Source organism: Polypterus senegalus, chromosome 10 (assembly GCF_016835505.1).
Source record: "Polypterus senegalus isolate Bchr_013 chromosome 10, ASM1683550v1, whole genome shotgun sequence".
In the NCBI taxonomy this organism is placed as follows: Eukaryota; Metazoa; Chordata; class Cladistia; order Polypteriformes; family Polypteridae; genus Polypterus; species Polypterus senegalus.
This window is the reverse complement of record NC_053163.1, coordinates 116,640,905-116,661,216: the sequence shown is the minus strand read 5'-3', so window position 1 is coordinate 116,661,216 and position 20,312 is coordinate 116,640,905. Positions and strand designations below refer to the sequence as shown.

The 20,312-nt window shown below is 35.8% G+C and overlaps 1 protein-coding gene across 1 annotated transcript in view; it reads left to right on the top strand.

Annotated features, from left to right (window-relative positions):
- The first annotated feature begins 262 nt into the window (after positions 1–262).
- The window catches only part of LOC120537448 (magnesium transporter protein 1-like), a 36,351-nt gene continuing 16,301 nt past the window's right edge, over positions 263–20,312 (top strand). Inside the window, exons 1-7 of the mRNA XM_039766392.1 lie at positions 263–401; positions 1,998–2,167; positions 3,501–3,618; positions 4,812–4,952; positions 13,058–13,198; positions 14,515–14,604; positions 15,481–15,544. Of these exons, the coding sequence (XP_039622326.1) occupies positions 318–401; positions 1,998–2,167; positions 3,501–3,618; positions 4,812–4,952; positions 13,058–13,198; positions 14,515–14,604; positions 15,481–15,544 (808 nt within the window). The 5' untranslated portion in view covers positions 263–317. The remainder of the gene's footprint in view (positions 402–1,997; positions 2,168–3,500; positions 3,619–4,811; positions 4,953–13,057; positions 13,199–14,514; positions 14,605–15,480; positions 15,545–20,312) is intronic.

The window sequence follows — 20,312 nt, the reverse complement described above, 5'->3', positions numbered from 1 at the left end:
TTTTATCTTAAATTTACACTTCAGAGCGCATTGCATACAGTCTTGTCAGCCGCCGTATTTGTTAAAAACATTGAAAGAAAAAAAAAATCAGACTTCCTGCTTTTATTGACGAATGAGAACGCAACAGCTTGTCTTTGTTTGGTAGGCTGTCAGGTTTACCGCAAGGAGCCAATCACACAAAGGAATACTTCTACAAGCTTTTGACTGTAATCCAAAAATGTCTTCTATTGGCTGCTGCAACTCACGTGGCTCCAAGTTTCCTTGTCCTACAAAACGTTAGTTGCCAATCGTTGTGTATTTTTGGGAGCAGTGAAATCATGCGTCTTCATAAAGTCTGTATAGTATTCTTACTTTTTATGATTCTTTATGGCATACCTTCAGATGGACAGAAGAAAAAAGAGGTAGCAGTGCCGGTTTAATGTCTCTTTACAGAAGAATGTAAATGCTAGCGGTTGATAACTGATTTTGTGAAGTAGGAGGTGCAGTGAGGATTAATCGGGTAGTAGTGACCATTCAAAACAATCAATGAAGTCTTTAAAAAAGGAGGGACCAAACATCCTAATTTTGTTTTCTGTCCCATTACTTTTCAGTCACTTTTTATTCAAGTACTTTATAAATACAGCTGTAGAATGAATATATAAAATAGATAATCTTTAGCGCGTACCATTTAACTTAACTACAGTTATAGGCACAAGGTTTGCAGAATTACTTGCCGAGTAATTTTCCGAGTGCTTAATTTCTACATTGTATTTGATAATTTGTTGCTTCCTAAATTCTACTTTTGAGAACACTCGATTATACGTAAATTTTTGTATTGATTAATTGGTGTATATTAAAGTGACAGGTGATCTTATATTTCGTCCTTCATGGTTGAAATATCTGTAGTACCGAATTTTAACTGAACTTTGTTCAATTTACAGATGCAGAGGTGCAAATAACGCCCTGTCAAAGTGTGGAGCTCATAGCTCTGTGCAATTTTTTTTACATTCCCAGTTATTTTTGGCTGTGATGCTGTATGTCCATCAAGCATATCCATGTGAATATTTTTAATAACTGTTACTTTGCATGATGTTTTAATAACATTTTCATCTGTTGGTCTACATTGATTCCATTCTATCATATTAAAATATTAAGTGGTGCATTAGCCCTGTGGGTGGAAATAAGAGATATTGATGACATCTCTCAAATTACATTATGTAAATATTTGGTGAATCTATTCATTCTAAGTATGCTATGCATCAAAACTAAATAAAATTTATACTCTTTGATAAAAATCGATTGTTTATTTGTACTACTAGTGAAAATTGAAGACTCCGAAAGGAAAATAAAGCTGGAAAAACCTTTACTTTCCTTGAAGAACGGAATTCAGACTGTTGTATCTGTGGTATCTAAAAGAAGCGAGACTGCACTGTTAGCCACTGTGCTAGTAATTTACATTATTAAAATATCTTAAAGTGCAAATATGCACAAATGTTACTAGCTGTTATACCCTTCTACCTCATTATGTGCTGTAGTAGGAGTGTCAGTCCATTGCATGATATATTCATTCTCGCACACAGTCAGTTTAAAATGGCCTTTTACATGCATGTCTTTGGGATATTGGTAGACAATACTGGTTAAGATATTAGACTTAAAACCAGAACGTTCAGTTGCCATCATTGGCTTGTGGATTGAGCAAATCTCTTAACCTGCCAATGCCCTAAATGTAAAAAGCCAGAAACATAACGCTACCCGTGAAACATCTGGACACACCCAGAAATGCTTGTGTGTTTTGATAGAAATGTATATCTTTTTTTTTTTTTTTTTATCAAGATATAATTAAAGTGATTTTATAATCAGTGTTGCTGATGGCTATTACTGATTGAAATGGCTGATTTATATTTTATTGTTTACCTGTGAATGTCTGAGGCATCATAAAATAATACAATTATCGTAGATATTAAAATAATTTTTTGGCAAGTGCCACCACTCCTTAAGGCTTTTCTTTTTCTGTGCAGATGCTTTTGTCTGAAAAAGTTGGACAACTGATGGACTGGGCCAGTAAAAGAGCTGTAATTCGTATGAATGGAGATAAATTTCGACGTTTAGTGAAAGCTCCACCAAGGAATTACTCTGTCGTTGTGATGTTTACAGCACTGCAGCCTCAAAGACAATGTGTTGTTTGCAAGTATGTAATTGTTTAAAAATTGATTATTGTCAGGCACCATTTTAATGATTGTACTTTGTTGTTAAATAAGAGCTGCATGTGCATTTTATGTCTGTAATTACCTTTATGATGAAATGTACGATATGCTGTCTATAAATTCTTATTATACAATGTATTGTGATGGTGCTACTTTTAAGTCTTTCTGTGTAGCTAGATGAAATGCAAAATAATACACAATGTGCAATGTGTTTTAATAATAGTTACGTTGCATGCTATTTTAATATGATTTTCATCTGTTGACACATTGATAGATAGATAGATACTTTATTAATCCCAAGGGGAAATTCATATAATCTCTCACATTAAAATATTAAGTGATGCGTTAGCCCTGTGTGTGGAAATAAGAAATATTGATGATCTTGCTCAAATTACATTACATAAATATTGGGTGAATCTATGAATTCAAAGTATGCTTCACAAACATAGTTTTTATTTGTGTATGTATAGTTTAGCTGAGTTGTTGATTTTGCAAGGTGTGTTTGGTACAGTCAACTTCTGAGTAGCATTTACTGTACTGGGGTTTGATACCCAAGTTGGCTATAGCATGTATCTTTCCCCCGCTCTGATACAAATGCAACATAGATGTATCGGAAAATTTTTAAATTAGTGAGTGGATTAGTGCATCATGTGATGGACAAGGGTCTAATTCAGGCAGAGTGTGCAATTCTTTCTTTGATTGCTCAAGGCCTTGCAGTGGGGTAAATGGGTATCAGTTGGTAAATGGATACATTGAGGGCCCTCATCTATGGTGGATTTAGAAAGTATTCAGACCCCTTCACTTTCTGCACACCTTATTATGTAGTAGATTTCATTTTAACTGGATAAACCTGTCATTTTTGCCTATCAGTCCACACTTAATAACCCATAATGACAGAGTGAAAACATGTTTTCAGAAATGTTTGCAAATTTATTAAAAAAGAAAAAGTGAAAATCAGTGTGTCTAAGTATTTTCTAATATTTCAATGAAGCATGCAATGAAAAAAGATTGTCATATTGATATGCACACACATTAAATTTATTCACAGTACTACTGTCAGTAATATTTCTGCTGATTAAACTAGAGAAGAATGGACAGTGTAGCACTGGCTGATGTATTTGGATTTTTCAGCTTTTTAACAATAACAAGGGTGTATAATTATTGATTTTTTCTGCAAATGTTTTAGGCATGTGAGATAAACAAATAATGTAGACAAAATGATGTACAAAATCATTTATATTTATTTACACTTTTGAGCATTTTCACTGTTGAGCCGTGTGTATGGTATGTATATTAACACTTTACACTTTTTTATAGGCAGGCAGATGAAGAATACCAGATTTTGGCAAATTCATGGCGTTATTCCAGTGCTTTCACTAATAAGATATTTTTTGCTGCAGTGGATTTTGATGAAGGTTCAGATGTTTTCCATATGGTAAACTCACACATTATGTATTTTATTTCAATGTGTTTTGTTTTAGAGTGTTGATGTAGAGCTGAAACATTGAATGTTGAATTAGTATCCTTTGTGAAATATAGTTCTGGGTTGGAGTGGACTGGGGCTTATCTTGTTGACACTGTACACTTGGGAGGAACCATCTCTTAGCAGGACTCCATTTCATAGCAGGACCCACTCATATACAGATCCATATTCGCACAGGGACAGTTTATAGTTACCAGTTAGCCTAACGTGCACAACATTTTGTGTGTGGGAGGAAAATGGAGGGAAAAAACGCAGAGATAAAGGCATATATACATACTAAGGAGCTTTGCCCCGCTCGCTTCACTAAGCCCACCAACAACCCCCGGGGCTTGCCACGCACTAGCCACTTTGTGTCTCTGCCGCTCGCGTTGTGAAGAGTCGGGCTGAATGCACCCCAAGGAGATGCGGTCGCTCCTCCAAAACCCCCTCTTAAATGGTGATACAATGGGAAACGAATACAGGTTATTTTTTTTAGTTTTTTTTTTTTAACCTCCTCTATGCTCAGTCAGCTGGCTTACTGCTGCTGGCGTGTTGCATGATCTGTTTGTCAAGTAGTGCTTTGAACATTTAAAACATTTAAAAGGACGTTAAAGTGTCTCAGAGAAAATTATGTCTCGACCCAAGATTTTTTTTTATTTAATAGAAATATGTGTGTATATATATATATATATATATATATATTTTTTTTTTTTTCCTTCTGTTCTTGTGTAGAATGTTTTGTTCACCCAACATGAAAAATAAAACTATACTATATATAATTTGTCCGTTCAACCATCAATCAATCTCCTGAATGTGTTTATTCAAAATCAGAATATTTGTGAGTGACCCAAATCTGCTTTTGCAGCATTGAGCACTAGACAGGAACTAACCCTGGACAGAGCTGCAGTATGCCTGTAATTCTGTAATGCAATAGCTGTGTATTTTTCATTAGATTTTTACTTACTGTTTTTGCATGTGTTTTTTTTTTTTCTTTTCTCAGCATAAAAAAAAAATACACCATGATACATTTCATTGATAAGGAACCATATAATCTAATCTGCTGAATTTTAGACACAAAAATACTGTATGTTTTTTAATTTAAATGTCAATATTGAACTTGTACATTTAAACTTAAAATTGATTTTTATTTTGTTTTTTCACTATAGATGAATATGAATTCTGCTCCAACATTTATGCATTTCCCATCCAAAGGGAAGCCAAAAAGAGCTGACACCTATGACCTTCCAGTCCGAGGTTTTGCTGCAGAGCAATTGGCAAGGTGGATTGCAGACAGAACTGATGTTGTCGTAAGTCTCAAAATTTTCATAGATTTAAATGATGACATTTTCACGGACTTGAATCTTTATAACATTAATAAAATAACCCACAATGAAGTGAAATGATACATCAATCCATCATTCTTCCTAAGCTACTTATCTATGGTAGGGCAGAGAAGAGTCTCGAGGTGAATGGGAGAAAATAAGTTTCAATAGGGGATATTACATATACTATATAAGGTTTATCTATTAATATATCTCACAGTCAACTAATTACCTGCTTCTCTTCATTTGAGTCTGTAGCAATGGGTATTGAAGTAGTTAATGTGCTATATACTTTATGGAAAGAATATATAGTTGCATTAGGAGATAAAAAAATTGAGTTCCAAAGGGATTGATTCTTCTGCTATTATTTCCATATTACAAAACTAATACAGCATGTACAAGGAATGATCAGAATGTTTATTGCTTATTCAATTGCTTAGTCAGCATAGTATTGATTGAATAAACTGTTGCTCTGAGTAGTATAATCAGTCTTCTCTACATCCTCAACATAAGTCTTTGTAGATGATCTTTCTGCCACAGGTTTGGGCCATGAATTTCTTTGATGTTGGTGAACCGCTGTATTTTCAGTCTTAGGATTGTTTGTTTTTTGGACTATGGTGGAGAGAGATGCATTCAGGTTTCATCCCCCATTATAAAATTCTTCTTAAATGTATTCCAGTCCAAATTATTTAGTTTAAGATTCTCTTTAGAAGATATTGATGATCTATTCCAAGATTCAATGCTCTGGGTATCCAATGAGTTGACACTTTGCTCATTTTTAACCGTTCATGAAGACTGACTGACTGACCCATAACTAATCCCTTTGATGAGTGCCATCTGACACACCCTAACTCATTGATACTTTATTATGATTAATTTCACAACAGCACCCTTTTCTCCTACTGTTGTCCTCATCATGAGTGTCGAGAATTAGCCAAAGCTTGTTCATATTTAAGCGATATCTTGCCATGACAGAATTCTGCTGATCATCTCTTAACTATGGCATTTGAAGGAGAGTAGTCCTGATATCCGTTGACTGGTTGAGATTGAATCTTCAAACATGGATTGTTTTCTATCATTAGAAGTTCAGTGTGTCATGTTGGCATCATTCTGAATCAAGAACAGTACACTATAATCCACAAATGGCAGAAGCTTGAAATTCACATATTTTAGTAAGCTGATCATTTGCCACTGTAGAATGCCCCATTAGGTTTAGACTTAAAGATTTCTGATCATCCCTTGTCAAAATGCCAATGGTTTGGCATTTTTGAAATTCAAATTAAGGAAATTAAGGGCAGTCAGCATTGCATATTGAGTAATACTTAAACAGATGGTATGGAGCTACTTACAAATTAACTAAAGAATTGTGTGCTGACATTTTATAATATCAGACTGTATTTTTCAAAAAAGTATAGGTGTGCTAGAATTTGTTTTCAAAGGTCCGATAGGCTAGCTCTAAGGTTATAATAAACTAAGACTTAATGTTGAGTAGTAAAGGATGTTTCTATACAATACTGACACTGTAATATTGGCATTCTAAATTGTACTGTAGTATATTAATGTTTTACAGCTTAGTCTTAGCAGAAGATGTTGTATGATTATCAGCAGCTACAGTGAGACATTCTAATGCAATAATACTTAAAAAGAGCTGGAGTTATGAGTTAATTGCTTTTTACTAATGAAATTTTGGAATCAGGAGCTCTTTAGGTTCCTTTTTTAAGCCTGTGTGGGTAATCTGCTTTTTTTTAATGGGATTGCCGAGGAAGAGAGAGCATAATACCAATGAAATCTGATGAGAAGCTTGAGCATGGTTGTTAATTAATTTATTCTACAAATAAGATATGCATTAAAGCTCATAGCATATAATCCCCCAAGCAAACAGTTATTATTTGAATCAGAAGTGGAGTAATTTGAATGTCTCAAAGAAAAATACCAATAAAGACTACAAACTTGTGTACGACTTGTGCTATTTAAGAAAACCTAAGACATTAATCTGTACAATATATAAAGTATAAAGCCAATACTTATAACTGCTGGTCAAAAGTTTTAAAACACCTCAGTTTGTTTTTTATAGAAATGCATGCCGCTTAATCTCTTAATGTTTCATGAAATCAAAGCATAGAACAAATACTGTAAACAATGGCAAATAAAAAAAATTAATCAATGAATCAGTAAGTGTACAAAATTGTATTCATATTTTTGATTCATCAAAGTAGACACCTTTTGCTGATACAACAGTGAAACTGTGGTAACTCTTTTGATTCAGAATGCCAGTCACTATGTGCAAGTCACCAACTCTGCCTCCAGCAAAAGAACCCCAGACCATCCCACTTCCTCCTTCATGTTTGATAGTTGGTGTCACACATTGTACACCCTTGAGTTGATAAAAGAATGGTTCTTCAAACACCCTGCGTGATGAACTGGGGATTTCAAATTTTGATTCATTAGTCCACAAGACTTTCTCCCAGTCTGCAGTAGTCCACAGTTGGTATTTCAAGGCCCTATTTTGTCCTTTAAAGAATATCTTTTTTACTACCACTCACTATGTCAACCCTGCAGCACAAAGTCTCCTCTTCACAGTAGAAATTGAGACTTGCTTTTTTCAACCACTGTTAAGCTGCGCTTGAAGCTGTTTTGCCAAGAGGTGCCTATCATATAAGCTAGTGACCCTCATAAACGTGTCTTCTGATTGGCTTGTAACTTTGGGTCTATCAGATCTTTTCCTATCAGAGTTTTTTCCAGTTTCGAATTGCATTTGGATTTTTATTTTTTAACACTTTCTCTAAATGAAGGGCTTATAACACTAAGGGTAATAATGCTCTCTCTCATTTCATTTATTAATTGCCATTTTCTTGTCATTATTGCAAGAATTTACAACTTTCCACAGTGTAATATTGTTCAAGTAGTACTTCAGAGGGTGTAGTAACGCAGTCTAAAGACAGACAGAGGGTTTTTAAGTAATCAAAACAAGTTAGGACACCTGTGCAAATTGTTTGCTTCAACTTGCCAGGCTTAATATACTTTAATTGGTTGTAAATTAATAATTGTTCCCTGAAATAGGCCTATTTGTAATATTCTGAAATTTAATTTTTTTCCAGTTTTTGCTTACTTAAACTTTAAATTTAATTCTCTGTCAGTTTACTGCTTACCTTTTTTGCTATTTTAGTTCATTCGTTGCATTTCAACTGATTTAAATCTTAAGAAAAACTGAGGTGTTCTAAAACTTTTGACCGATACTGTATATATCATGTGAAACCAATTCATATTTTGGTATTTTGACACTTCTTGTTTTCCATTTTCATTAGTAGAAGATAAATGGCATTTTTGAATGAACAGATTTTGTGTTTGACATTTATTGCAATTGTGTCATAAATGGTTTAAAAATGCTGCATTTGATGTGTAGGGCTTTATATGTTTCCTTTTATAAAAGTGGTGCACATTATTTTTTTGCAAATACTAATGAACTACAGAGAATTTATAAGGTAATAATTAGTTTTCATAATCCCAACAGAAATACATTAATATAGACAATTCACAATTAACAAATGGAAAGCCACAAACAGCCTTGATTGGCAAACATTTAGCCTGAAAGAGCCTTTGTAGTTTATAAAAAAAAAAAAAGTTATAAATGTGAAGTGTTATAGTTCAAGAGAAAATATAATTTAAAAAATTTAAGAATATTTAAAACTGGCCTTCTTCACTTATATCTTTAAGGCAGTCTTTTCTATTAGGACCTCATTTTAAGCTTTTCCTGTTTGTCTTAGTTCTTGCTTGAACATGGTTAAATGGTTTACTGTTTCACAGCAAAGCCTTTCACACTTAAAAAACAGCCTTTTCTTCTGCAAATATTGTGTTTTGGAGGGATTTTAAGCCTGCACAGTTTCTATTACTATACCTTATTTAAGATTGTATTGTGCACTTGTGAACTGCTTCTTTCATCTTATATGTGAATATTTAACTTCTGAAAATGCTATCATGCCAGCACTCTTACCCATCTGTACAGTACAATTTAGACCTAAAGAAAATCATACAAGGTAGATGCAGACCATGGATTTAAAATAAACACTTGTAATATTTAGTTTTTGTCTTTAACTTCTGCATTCAGCCCTGTTTTGTTTATATTTTTTGTTTAACTTTATTTTTCCTAATGAAGCAAATAATTCCTGGAAGTGCATCGACTGAACTCCTATTAAAAATGTGTTGACAACGGTCAATGACTGTTCTTTTTAAAATCAGTTGGCTATTAGTGAAGGATGTGAGGGAATTCTTGCAGCCATGCTTCTTTTGAAACTTGCTTAGTGTCTTAATTGCTTAATCTATTAAGTCAATCCTTTTTTGTAAAATATACTTTGAAATTAAACTTTTATCTCCTTTCATATGTTTGTTGAAGAAAAGAACATGTATTCAGGGTCAGAGTATTCCTGTCAAAATACCTTCAATAATTTCATGGATTATCAAGTTGTATGTACCTGTTTAAACTAACTTGTGGCCAGATTTATATCTGACACCACAAATGGTATGACACATTATGCCTAATTATCTTGTTGATTGTGTGCAAATTTTGAAAGAGTTGAACATTAAGGTTGACATATGTTACTATGGCTCATTCTTTTGAGGCTAACAGCAATTAGTAGATTCAAGACAGATTATTTTAATATTTTAATACACACCATACTATTCTGAAACCTGCTTAATGCAATTCAGAGTAACAGTGGGCCAGAACCTAACTTCAGCAGTTTTGGGCTCAGAGCAGTTACTCCAGTGTCCACTTAAACACAGCCACACTTTCAGTACATTCAGGCAGAGCAAATTTAGAGTCCCCAATCGACCTAACATTCACATTTTTGGGATGTGGAAGGAACACTGGAAAAAACCCAAGCAGAAATGAGGAGAAAGTTCTAGCTTCATACAGATGACAATTGAGTATGAGATTCAAACCGTGGACTTAGAATTGTGGGGTAGTAGTGCTAACCACTGCACCACCATGGCCTCACTAGATTTTGTACAAAAACATTAAAAGATAAGCAACATTTAATCACACTGAATGATGTGTGTGTACTGCTGTTTACATATTTTACAAAATACATTAGGCTCTCATATTCACTTCCAAGTTTACATTGCAGAACTAACAAGATTCCCAGCCTCCATACCACATATGCTTCAGAACAGGTGATCCACCTGAATGTAAGCGTGTTTGGGCCTGACCAGTATGTGGATGGTAGACCATCTAGGAAAGCTCTGGTTGCTACTGAAAAATGCGTTGGCGAGGCCAGCAGAGGGCATTTAACTTGTGATCTGAATGTGGATCTCAATGCCCTAGTGTAGTGATAGTGACACTGTGCTGTGAAAATGGCACCGTCCTGCGGATGAGATGTACAGCCATATGAAAAAGTTTAGGAACCCCTCTTAATTCTTTGGATTTTTGTTTATCATTGGCTGAGCTTTCAAAGTAGCAACTCCCTTTTAATATATGACATGCCTTATGGAAACAGTAGTATTTCAGCAGTGACATTAAGTTTATTGGATTAACAGAAAATATGTAATATGCATCATAACAAAATCAGACAGGTGCATAAATTTGGGCACCCCAATAGAGATATTACATCAATACTCAGTTGAGCCTTCTTTTGCAAATATAACCGCCTCTAGACACCTCCTATAGCCTTTGATGAGTGTCTAGATTCTGGATGGAGGTATTTTTGACCATTCTTACATACAAAATCTCTCCAGTTCAGTTAAATTTAATGGCTGACGAGCATGGACAGCCTGCTTCAAATCATCCCATAGATTTTCAAAGATATTCATGTCAGGGGACTGTGACGGCCATTCCAGAACATTGTACTTCTCCCTCTGTATAAATGTCTTTGTAGATTTTGAACTGTGTTTTGAGTCATTGTCTTGTTGGAATATCCAACCCTTGCGTAACTTCAACTTTGTGACTGATGCTTGAACATTTATCCTGAAGAATTTGTTGATATTGGGTTGAATTTATCTGACCCTCGACTTTAACAAGGGCCCCAGTCCCTGAACTAGCTACACAGCCCCACAGCATGATGGAACCTCCACCAAATTTGACAGTAGGTAGCAGGTATTTTTCTTGTATGCGGTGTTGTTCTTCCGCAATGCAAAGTGCTTTTTGTTATGACCAAATAACTCAATTTTTGTCTCATCAGTTCAAAGCACTTTGTTCCAAAATTAATCTGGCTTGTTTAAATGAGCATTTGCATACAACAAGCAACTCTGTTTGTGGCGTGAGTGCAGAAAGGGCTTATTTCTCATCACCCTTCCATACAGATGTTCTTTGTGCAAATTGCGCTGAATTGTAGAATGATATACAGGTACACCATCTGCAGCAAGATGTTCTTGCAGGTCTTTGGAGGTGATCTGTGTGTTGTCTTTAACTATTTTCTCAATCCTGCGCATATGCCGTTCCTGTATTTTTCTTGGCCTGCCAGACCTGCTGGGTTTAACAGCAACTGTGCCTGTGGCCTTCCATTTCCTGATTACATTCCTTACAGTTGAAACTGACAGTTTAAACCTCTGAGATAGCTTTTTGTAGCCTTCCCCTAAACCATGATACTGAACAATCTTTGTTTTCAGATCTTTTGAGAGTTGCTTTGAGGATCCCATGCTGTCACTCTTCAGAGGAGAGTCAAAGGCAAGCACAACTTGCAACTGACCACCTTAAATACTTTTTCTCATGATTGGACACACCTGTCTATAAAGTTCAAGGCTTAACAAGCTAATCCAACCAATTTGGTGTTGCAAGTAATGAGTATTGAGCAGTTACATGCATTGAAATGAGCAAAAGTACAAGGGGACCCAAATTTTTGCACAGCCAGTTTTTCACATTTGATTTAATTTCATACAGCTAAATACTGCTTCACTAAAAATCTTTGTTCAGAAAACACCCCAGTACTCAGATGTTCCTAGGAAATGAAAGACATGCCACTGTTATCTTTTTTTGTTGAAAGTAGGGTAAAATATTATACAGGCTGAGAAAGGTTCCCCAAACTTTTTCATATGATTGTAAAACTAAGGTCCTGACTGTCTGGGGACAGAGTAGGGTGCATCCTGATGTGCAGGCTTATTTACCCACCATAGCATGTTATTCTGGCTCTGTAATCATCCCCAGTCTCTATTTGGGTATCTCTCTCACCACTTCACTACCTAACCACTAATGCGTGGTAAGTGTACTGGCACAAAAATGGCTGCCGTCGCATCATCCAGGATGCTACACTTTAGTATTGGTTGAAGTAGCTCCTCACTCACTGAAGAGCTGAGCAGTGAGCTATATAAATGTAAAAAGTTGTTACTGGTTTGACTGTCACAAAGTGTGATGTTCATTGTACACTCTGCAAATTACCATGATATGTAACTTTATATGAATTGTTCTTGCATTATAGTAAAATGAACTCCACAATCAGGATTTTTTCAGTTCTTTGATGGTCTGGGGGGCTTAATGATTTATGGCTGCTTGGTTGTGTTCCATGACTGACACTAAATTTACATTTATTATGATTCCTGCACACAGACCTTCAACTTTATTTTGTGTCCATTTCCAAACAAAAAAAAAGTAAAAGTGAACACTAGATAATATGCAGTAGCATGTTTGTGATGTGCATATTAGGTTTGCAAAAAAGACTGAAAGAAGTGAACCAGAGACCATACTAAACAGCACAAAATGGTGGATTTAACTGACAATTGAAAGCAAACAAAAACTAAGAACTTGTTAATAGCCTACTAATATTAGCAAGTTTAAAGAATACAGCCAAAATCAAGTGATGGCAAGATGGGGTTGGTGATGTTGCAGGACAAGTGATGTGTTTACACTCTGGTATCTTGATTTTTATTTCTTTTTTTTTTTTGTAGGAATGAATTGATTTTTGATTTTAATGTGCTATATTAAATTTTTTAATATATAAGCATAAACATAATTGTATAACAGATGTTAGTCAAAAATTGTTACTATACATGTTTGTGTACCCATCCATATGATTTTAGAGATAAGGTTAGAGGTTATTATGGTTTAAAAAGAAACCGGTAGGACTGATATTACATTACAGCTTCTTTATTTATTTCTGTTTCAGATTCGTGTAATTAGGCCACCAAACTATGCTGGCCCTCTCATGTTGGGCTTTCTTCTCGCTGTTATTGGAGGGCTGGTCTATTTGAGAAGGAATAACCTTGATTTTCTGTATAATCGAAATGCTTGGGCATTTGCTGCTTTGGTAAGATTTTTGTTTTATGAATTCTATTATTCATTGTAGTCTAACTTTAGAATATGTGTATCTTAATGGTACCTACTAATAACTACATGTTTTTCTGCTTTTGATGTGCATGACTGCTAGCAGAGTGTAACTGCATTATTCTTTTAAGACAATGCATAAATGTTTTGAATCCTTGCTTTAATTTGTTGCAGTATTTGTAGAAATATCTTGGTACATATAATTCTTATACACACCAGCTTATTTTAACTCCATGCCCCTATACTCCTATGGCACACAGAAGAAGAAATTTAAACTCGTGGAGAAAAAAACATAATGGATTATTCATATGCAAATACCAAAAATTAAAAAAAAAAAAAAAGTGAGAAATACAAATAATGAAAGAAAATACTCTTTGTACAGTATGATTTTTTTCATCTCTCTGTTAGATTTAACTGAATATTCATCTATCCCTCTATCACTTTTAGAGCATATGTCACATATATTACCTGGCCTGAATTTCAAATCCAACTCTCTGGTGGCGTAGAAGAGCCCAAAAAATAAAATGACCGTTCTCCCTTAGAATTTGAGAGCTGGTTGCTCTTTGGTTGTATTCATTTCTTCCCATTTCATTTGTACCTCAAGCCAACAGTGCCCTTATTTCCAAACCACAAACTTTTAGTGCCTTTACAGACTCTTAGAAATGTCACCCAACCCATTTAAGTCAGTTCTGTGTCAGAGGGCTAGGCATAGGCTTGACCAACTGCATCAGGAACAATGTAGGAACCAACAATAGATGGGATGCCAGTTACCAAAATCATTTTAAAATATAATGCAGTGAAATAGTTATGGAGTGATCAGTTTTCACATTTAGAAGTGAACCTTGTATTGGATGTTGTTCGTACTCTGTACCCCCATTACTGTGAATTAGATTAATTGATTTATAGAATGATACACTTCTGTTTCAGATAGGGTCTATGTGATTAATGGACCAGGACATCTTAAGTTCCACTTTCTCAAAACCTGAGCCAATTGCAGGCAAAAGACCTGGAACTGTCGGTTTAATAGTCATTTCATATTTTTTGGAAGTTTTGTGAATTTGAGTATTTTTTTTAATAAGCATCACTTTTTTATTACAAAATTATTTGTATGTAAATAAATCAGGGTGGAGAAGTAATCTTACTGAACTAATATCTGAGAAGAAATAGATGTTACACTTTCAAGTTGCAACAAACTCTGCATATAGTCTTAATGAAAATATGTAAATTACCTTGCTTGTGACTTAACTACTGCATGACTCAGGTCTGTACAATGACTAGCATATTTCTTTTCTCGCACAGTGTTTTGTACTTATTATGACTTCTGGACAGATGTGGAACCACATCCGTGGACCTCCATATGCACACAAGAACCCAAATACAGGACAAGTGGTAAGTTAATGAATATTAATTCTCTGACTACTTATCCTGTAGGGGTTATGGCGTATTGGTCCATCACAGCTCCATGGACAAGGATTCAAATCTGAAATGTTAATTCTCTGTATGGAGTTTGTATGTTCTGTGTTTGTCTAGGCAGTTTTCTCTGGCTTTACCAATCCCAAAGATTTGCTTCTGTATTGGTGAGTAGTAGTGATGAGCAAACTCCACAGTGTTTGCTTCACCTTGAGTTTAGAGATACTGTATCACGGAACTGTTTGCGAATGATGCTAAACACGGCGAAATGCATTGAAGCCAATGGCCAAGGACTAACTGAACTAGATTTGACTGGATTGTAATACCCAGGGGCGGTCCCATCCAATGTTGGCCGTTACAGCTAAAGGGGATATTGTGCTGGCCTTGCAAAGCATTATAGGGCAATGGGGGGGAAAAAAGTTCTCCTTAATCGGTCTAATTATCAGTAAGTAATTCGACGAAGGTGAATGCAGCAAATTCACTGTAAATAGCACTTAGGAAAATTCACTGATCAACACTAGTGTATAAGGATATGGGTGAGCGTGATTTGTGGTTGACTGCTTCCTATCCAGGGTAATTTTTAAATGTTTTACCTTTTACCCAAATCTGCCACAAAACTGGCCCCATGTGACACTTAAATTGGGGCAGTAAGAAAATGTATGTATGGGTGGGGAATATCCACTAGCTCAAACTCAATATGTACCATTTCATTTTCTATTTGAATGTTATTCAGAATGTAGGTTATTAGATGTAGCTTAGGTCCCTTTAATAAGACAGTATCATGCTTTTTTATTGAAGTAAAAGTAGCATTTTCATATTAGTTTGAAACTTGTATGACTTTTTTCTTTTTTTCAGAGTTACATCCATGGAAGCAGTCAAGCACAGTTTGTTGCAGAAACGCACATTGTTTTGTTGTTCAGTATCCTTTGGTAAAAGGGAAAAGCACAAAACGGATACAGAGTAGCGTATGTTGTGTCTTATTATATTCTTTGCTGCCTAGATCCTTAAAAGCCAAAAAAAAGAAAGTTCACTTAGGAATAACAAAAAATAAATTAATTGAACTGCTTGGATTTTAAAATGCACTTAGTAAGAGGAAAGTTTTCAGATATTGCAACCCGCCTCATAACATGCAGCAATGTTCCACTGAAAAGTACTTTTTGCTCCTGCAGTTAGTGTTCAGAATTATTAGCATTTTATCATTTCAGTGTCATATAGTTCATACTATTTTGAGCTAGCTAGCTTCTCACACGAGATGGAAATATAAGTAAAACTATAACGGTTTTATTGAATCGTGTGTTGAGTTGCAATTTGGAAAAGTCTGTGATGGATTTAATAAGCCACTATCCTAAGTTAGAGCTACTACAGTAACACAAATAATTTTAGACTGATGATGATAATAATAACAATAAAAATAAGACATTCTATCTCTGGAAAGAACAGTTTTAATCTCTATTTTCAACTTGTTGTGTTCTGATGACACAGTAGGTCCACTGCAATATTATTTAAATAAATATATATTAAAATAGGTTGTCAAGCTGCACCTGCAATATCCAAAGCTGCTGTAGTGATTTAAAATTTTCACATTACAGTACGGAAAGTGTTTTTTGCAACTGATATTAAACCTTTGTGTGTCTGTCTCTCTCTCTCTTTATGGAAACTGGGATGAAGGGCTGTGTGGTACTTCTCATCGCAAGTGAAGCTCATCATTAAGTGTACTGGATTTATCTTACAGGAGATCTGGTTTCAAAACTAATTTAAACAAGAGCATACTTTTTCCAAAATGATTTTACATGTCATGCTGACTTTTTATTGATTGCCTTAGAACAGTTCAAGAATTTATAGTTTACAGTCACAAAGTATAAACATATATTCAGATTTATTAAAATAAAATTTTGTAGTATATTATGAAAAGTACCAAGCCAGATATTACTAGGTGGTCATCTCTACAGTTCTCCTAAAAGGGGAAAATTTAATATTAAAAGTAATACCCTTGCAAAGCTCTTATTTATCTTTCAGAATATCCATATATATACAGTGGCATGTAAAAGTTTGGGTAGCTTATTCCCTTGCTTAAAATGTCTGTTACTAAGGATAGTTGAGTGAGCAGAAGATGATCTGATCACCAAAAGGCATAAAGTTAAAGATGAAACATTTCTTTTGAGCATTTTATGCAAGGTTAGTGTTCTCTTTTTGTTTTGTTCAGCTGCACAGTGAAAATAGGAAAGGAGCACCATGCAAATGTTTGGGGACTCAAACATATTTGAGGTCTCAGGATACTTTTGCCAAAGTCTCGGACATTAATTAGCTCGATATGGCTATAGCTTGTTCACCATCATCATTATGAAACCCCAAGTGATGCAAATTACAAAGCTGTGTATAAATTTTCTGACTCCTCTAACCTTGTCCACCAATCGGTAGCCATGGGCTCCTTTAAGTTGCTGCCTAGCACTCCGAAAAATAAAATAATTGGTGCTCACAAAGCAATAGAAGGTTACAAGAAGATAGCAAAGCATTTTTAGGTAGCTGTTTCTTCAGTTCGTAATGTTATTAGGAAATGGCAATTAACATTAACAGTGGTGGAGGTCAGGTTGAAGTCTGGAAGACCAAGAAAATGTTCTGAAAGAACTGCTCATTGTATTGCTATAAAGGCAAATAAAAGACCTTCAGGAAGATTTAGCAGACTCTGGAGTGGTGGTGCTCCAGTGTGTAGTAACACCTGAACAAATATGGCCTTCACGATAGAGTCAGCTGAAGAAAACATTTCCTGCATCTTAGCCACAAAATTCAGCGTCTGAACTTTACAAATGAACATGTAAACAAGACTGATGCATTTTGGAAACGAGCCCTGTGGACTGATGAAGTCAAAATAGAACTTTTTGGCCACAATGTGTAAAGGTATTTTTGGAGAAAAAAATTGTGCCGAATTCCAGGAAAAGAACACCTCTCCAGCTATTAAGCGTAGGGGTGGATCGATCATCCTTTGTGCTTGTGTTGCAGCCAGTTGTACAGGGAACATGTCATTGGTATAGGGAAAAATTGATTCAATTAAATACCAGCATATTCTGGCAGTAAACATCCCACCATCTCTAAAAATGTTACATTTAAAAAGAGGATGGGTCCTACAACAAGATAATGATCAGAAACACATGCAGTGCATCAGGAGGTGCAAGCTGATGGTTTTGCCATGGCCCTCATAGTTCACTGACCTAAAGATCATTGAAAAAATGTGGATAGGTTTTAAAAGAGCAATACATGCAAGGTGGCCCAAGAATCTTGCAGAATTAGAAGCCTTTTGCAAGAATGAATGGGCTAAAATAACCCAAGTATGAACTGAAAGACTCTTAGCTGGCTATGAAAAACATTTACAAGCTTTGATACTTGCCAAAGGCGTTGTTCTTCTTCTGCTTTCGGCTGCTCCTGTTGGGGGTTGCCACAGCGGATCATCCAACATTGTTGTCCGCATATTGATTTGGCAAAATTTTACACCGGATGCCCTTCCTGACGTAACCCTCCCCATTTATCCGGGTTTGAGACTGGCATGAAGAAACCCACTGGTTTGTGCATCAAATGTAATCTTGCCTAAAATATTAAAGAATTGTGTCATTTTTATGCCTTTTGGTTGGTGATCAGCTTATCTTCTGCTCATTTAAATATTCACATTAACAGACATTTTAAGTAGGGGTGTCCAAATATTTGTATGTGTGTGTATGTATGCATATATACTGTGTATATATGTATGTATGTGTATATATATATATATATATATATATATATATATATATATATATATATATACTAATAAAAGGCAAAGCCCTCACTCACTCACTCACTCACTCACTGACTCATCACTAATTCTCCAACTTCCCGTAGGTAGAAGGCTGAAATTTGGCAGGCTCATTCCTTACAGCTTACTTACAAAAGTTGGGCAGGTTTCATTTCGAAATTCTACCTAATGGTCATAACTGGAAGGTATTTTTCTCCATTAACTGTAATGGAGTTGAGCTGGAATGACGTGGGGGATTGGAGTTTCGTGTGACATCATCACGCCTCCCACGTAATCACGTGAACTGATTGTCAACGCAGTGCGTAGAAAACCAGGAAGACCTCCAAAAGCGCTTAAGAAAACATGCATTATATAATTGAGAAGGCAGCGAAAAACAATAAGAAGCGCGAAAGTGACATATACTACCATATTCATGAGTGTTGCTGCCTCGAAAGAAAGAAAGGTGTAAACCTAAACTTTAAATTAAGTTCATAGACAGGCTACGCTGGCGTTTCACATGCCCACAGGTAATGCGGGATACAAGTTTAATGAGAGGACGAGGATATAAACGAGTTTTGATCACTTTGTAACTAAGTTAAAATTGTAGGTGAAGGGGTGTGCTTATGCAAATTCGAGACTGTGTTTGTGGGGATTGACAGTTAAGGCGGGTGGGGAGTCACGCCATCATCTCCCTCCCATTCATCTAATTTCGGTCTGAGCTGAGCTCAGCTAATGCCGTCTTCAAGCAACTTCGCAGACTGCCACCAAATACTCACAGAAAAATCCACAAGTTAATACACACGCTATCTCTAGAGTTTCTCCACACTGAATCCTCCAGGCACTACTTACAAAAGGTCACATTGACAATCGTGTTACGCTATTTTTAAAATCTTTCCTTTTCTTAGCACAAGCACAGCTGAGAAGCTTCATGCATGTGCTCCATAACGCTAAAAATAATGCATTTAATCACACTTTGCATTACAAGCAAAGGGGAGCTTTTGTCAATGCATGATTTCCTGGTACACCGATTACATTGATCAGCGATCCCGATTCATTTTACCCTCGCACCACCTTAGTTTGAGAAGAAGTCTGAAAAATATGAGGTTAACACAGAAAAACATCACCAATTCAAGCTTTATGAATAATCGATTCGCCATCAATAATTGTTTTGGTAAAGCCATCCTCCTTCCATTTTATAATTTTTCCGCCAATAGCCATGATTAAATGAACGGTAAATAAAGTAAGAGCAAAGCGAGGGTGACTTATTTAGGCAGGCATATATATGACAGCAACACTCATGACAATGTCAATCATGTTACGCTATTATTAAAATGTTTCCTTTTCTTTTCATTACTTCTTTAACACACTACTTCTCCGCTGGCGCTGGGATTTTGCTATATATATAATATATGAATGACCTCCAAAGAGCGCTGAGACTTTTGATATCATGAACGTGTCTGCAAAACTGTGGTCTCCTGCCCAGCAAAAGTCGAGCAGCCAGCGCTACGCATAGCTGTGCCGCCTTTGAGACGCTGACTGCGCTTCTGCCTTAAGTCAAAGTGAGCACTTTTAATTTTTTCATCCTCCCCGCGCTATAGCCCAGACAAGTGCAAACACGGACCCCTTTTCTACACCACGGAAAAATAATATTAAGGCGATTCACACTTTCTTTTGCACGATATGATTATGAGGTCCTCACCTCGGATTATGAAGACACGCACACGAGTGGAGGACTGACAGTGCCATCACAGCTGATTAATGGCAGGGACGCCTCACCAGTCTACACAAGACCCACCGCTACTGTCCCCAAAAGGCGATCATAACGCCAGCGAACACATCTCTATACTATATAAAAGAAAAAGGCAACTTTCCTTTCTTTACACCTTTTATCCCAAACCAAAGCCTTTCTCTTAACACTGCAGAG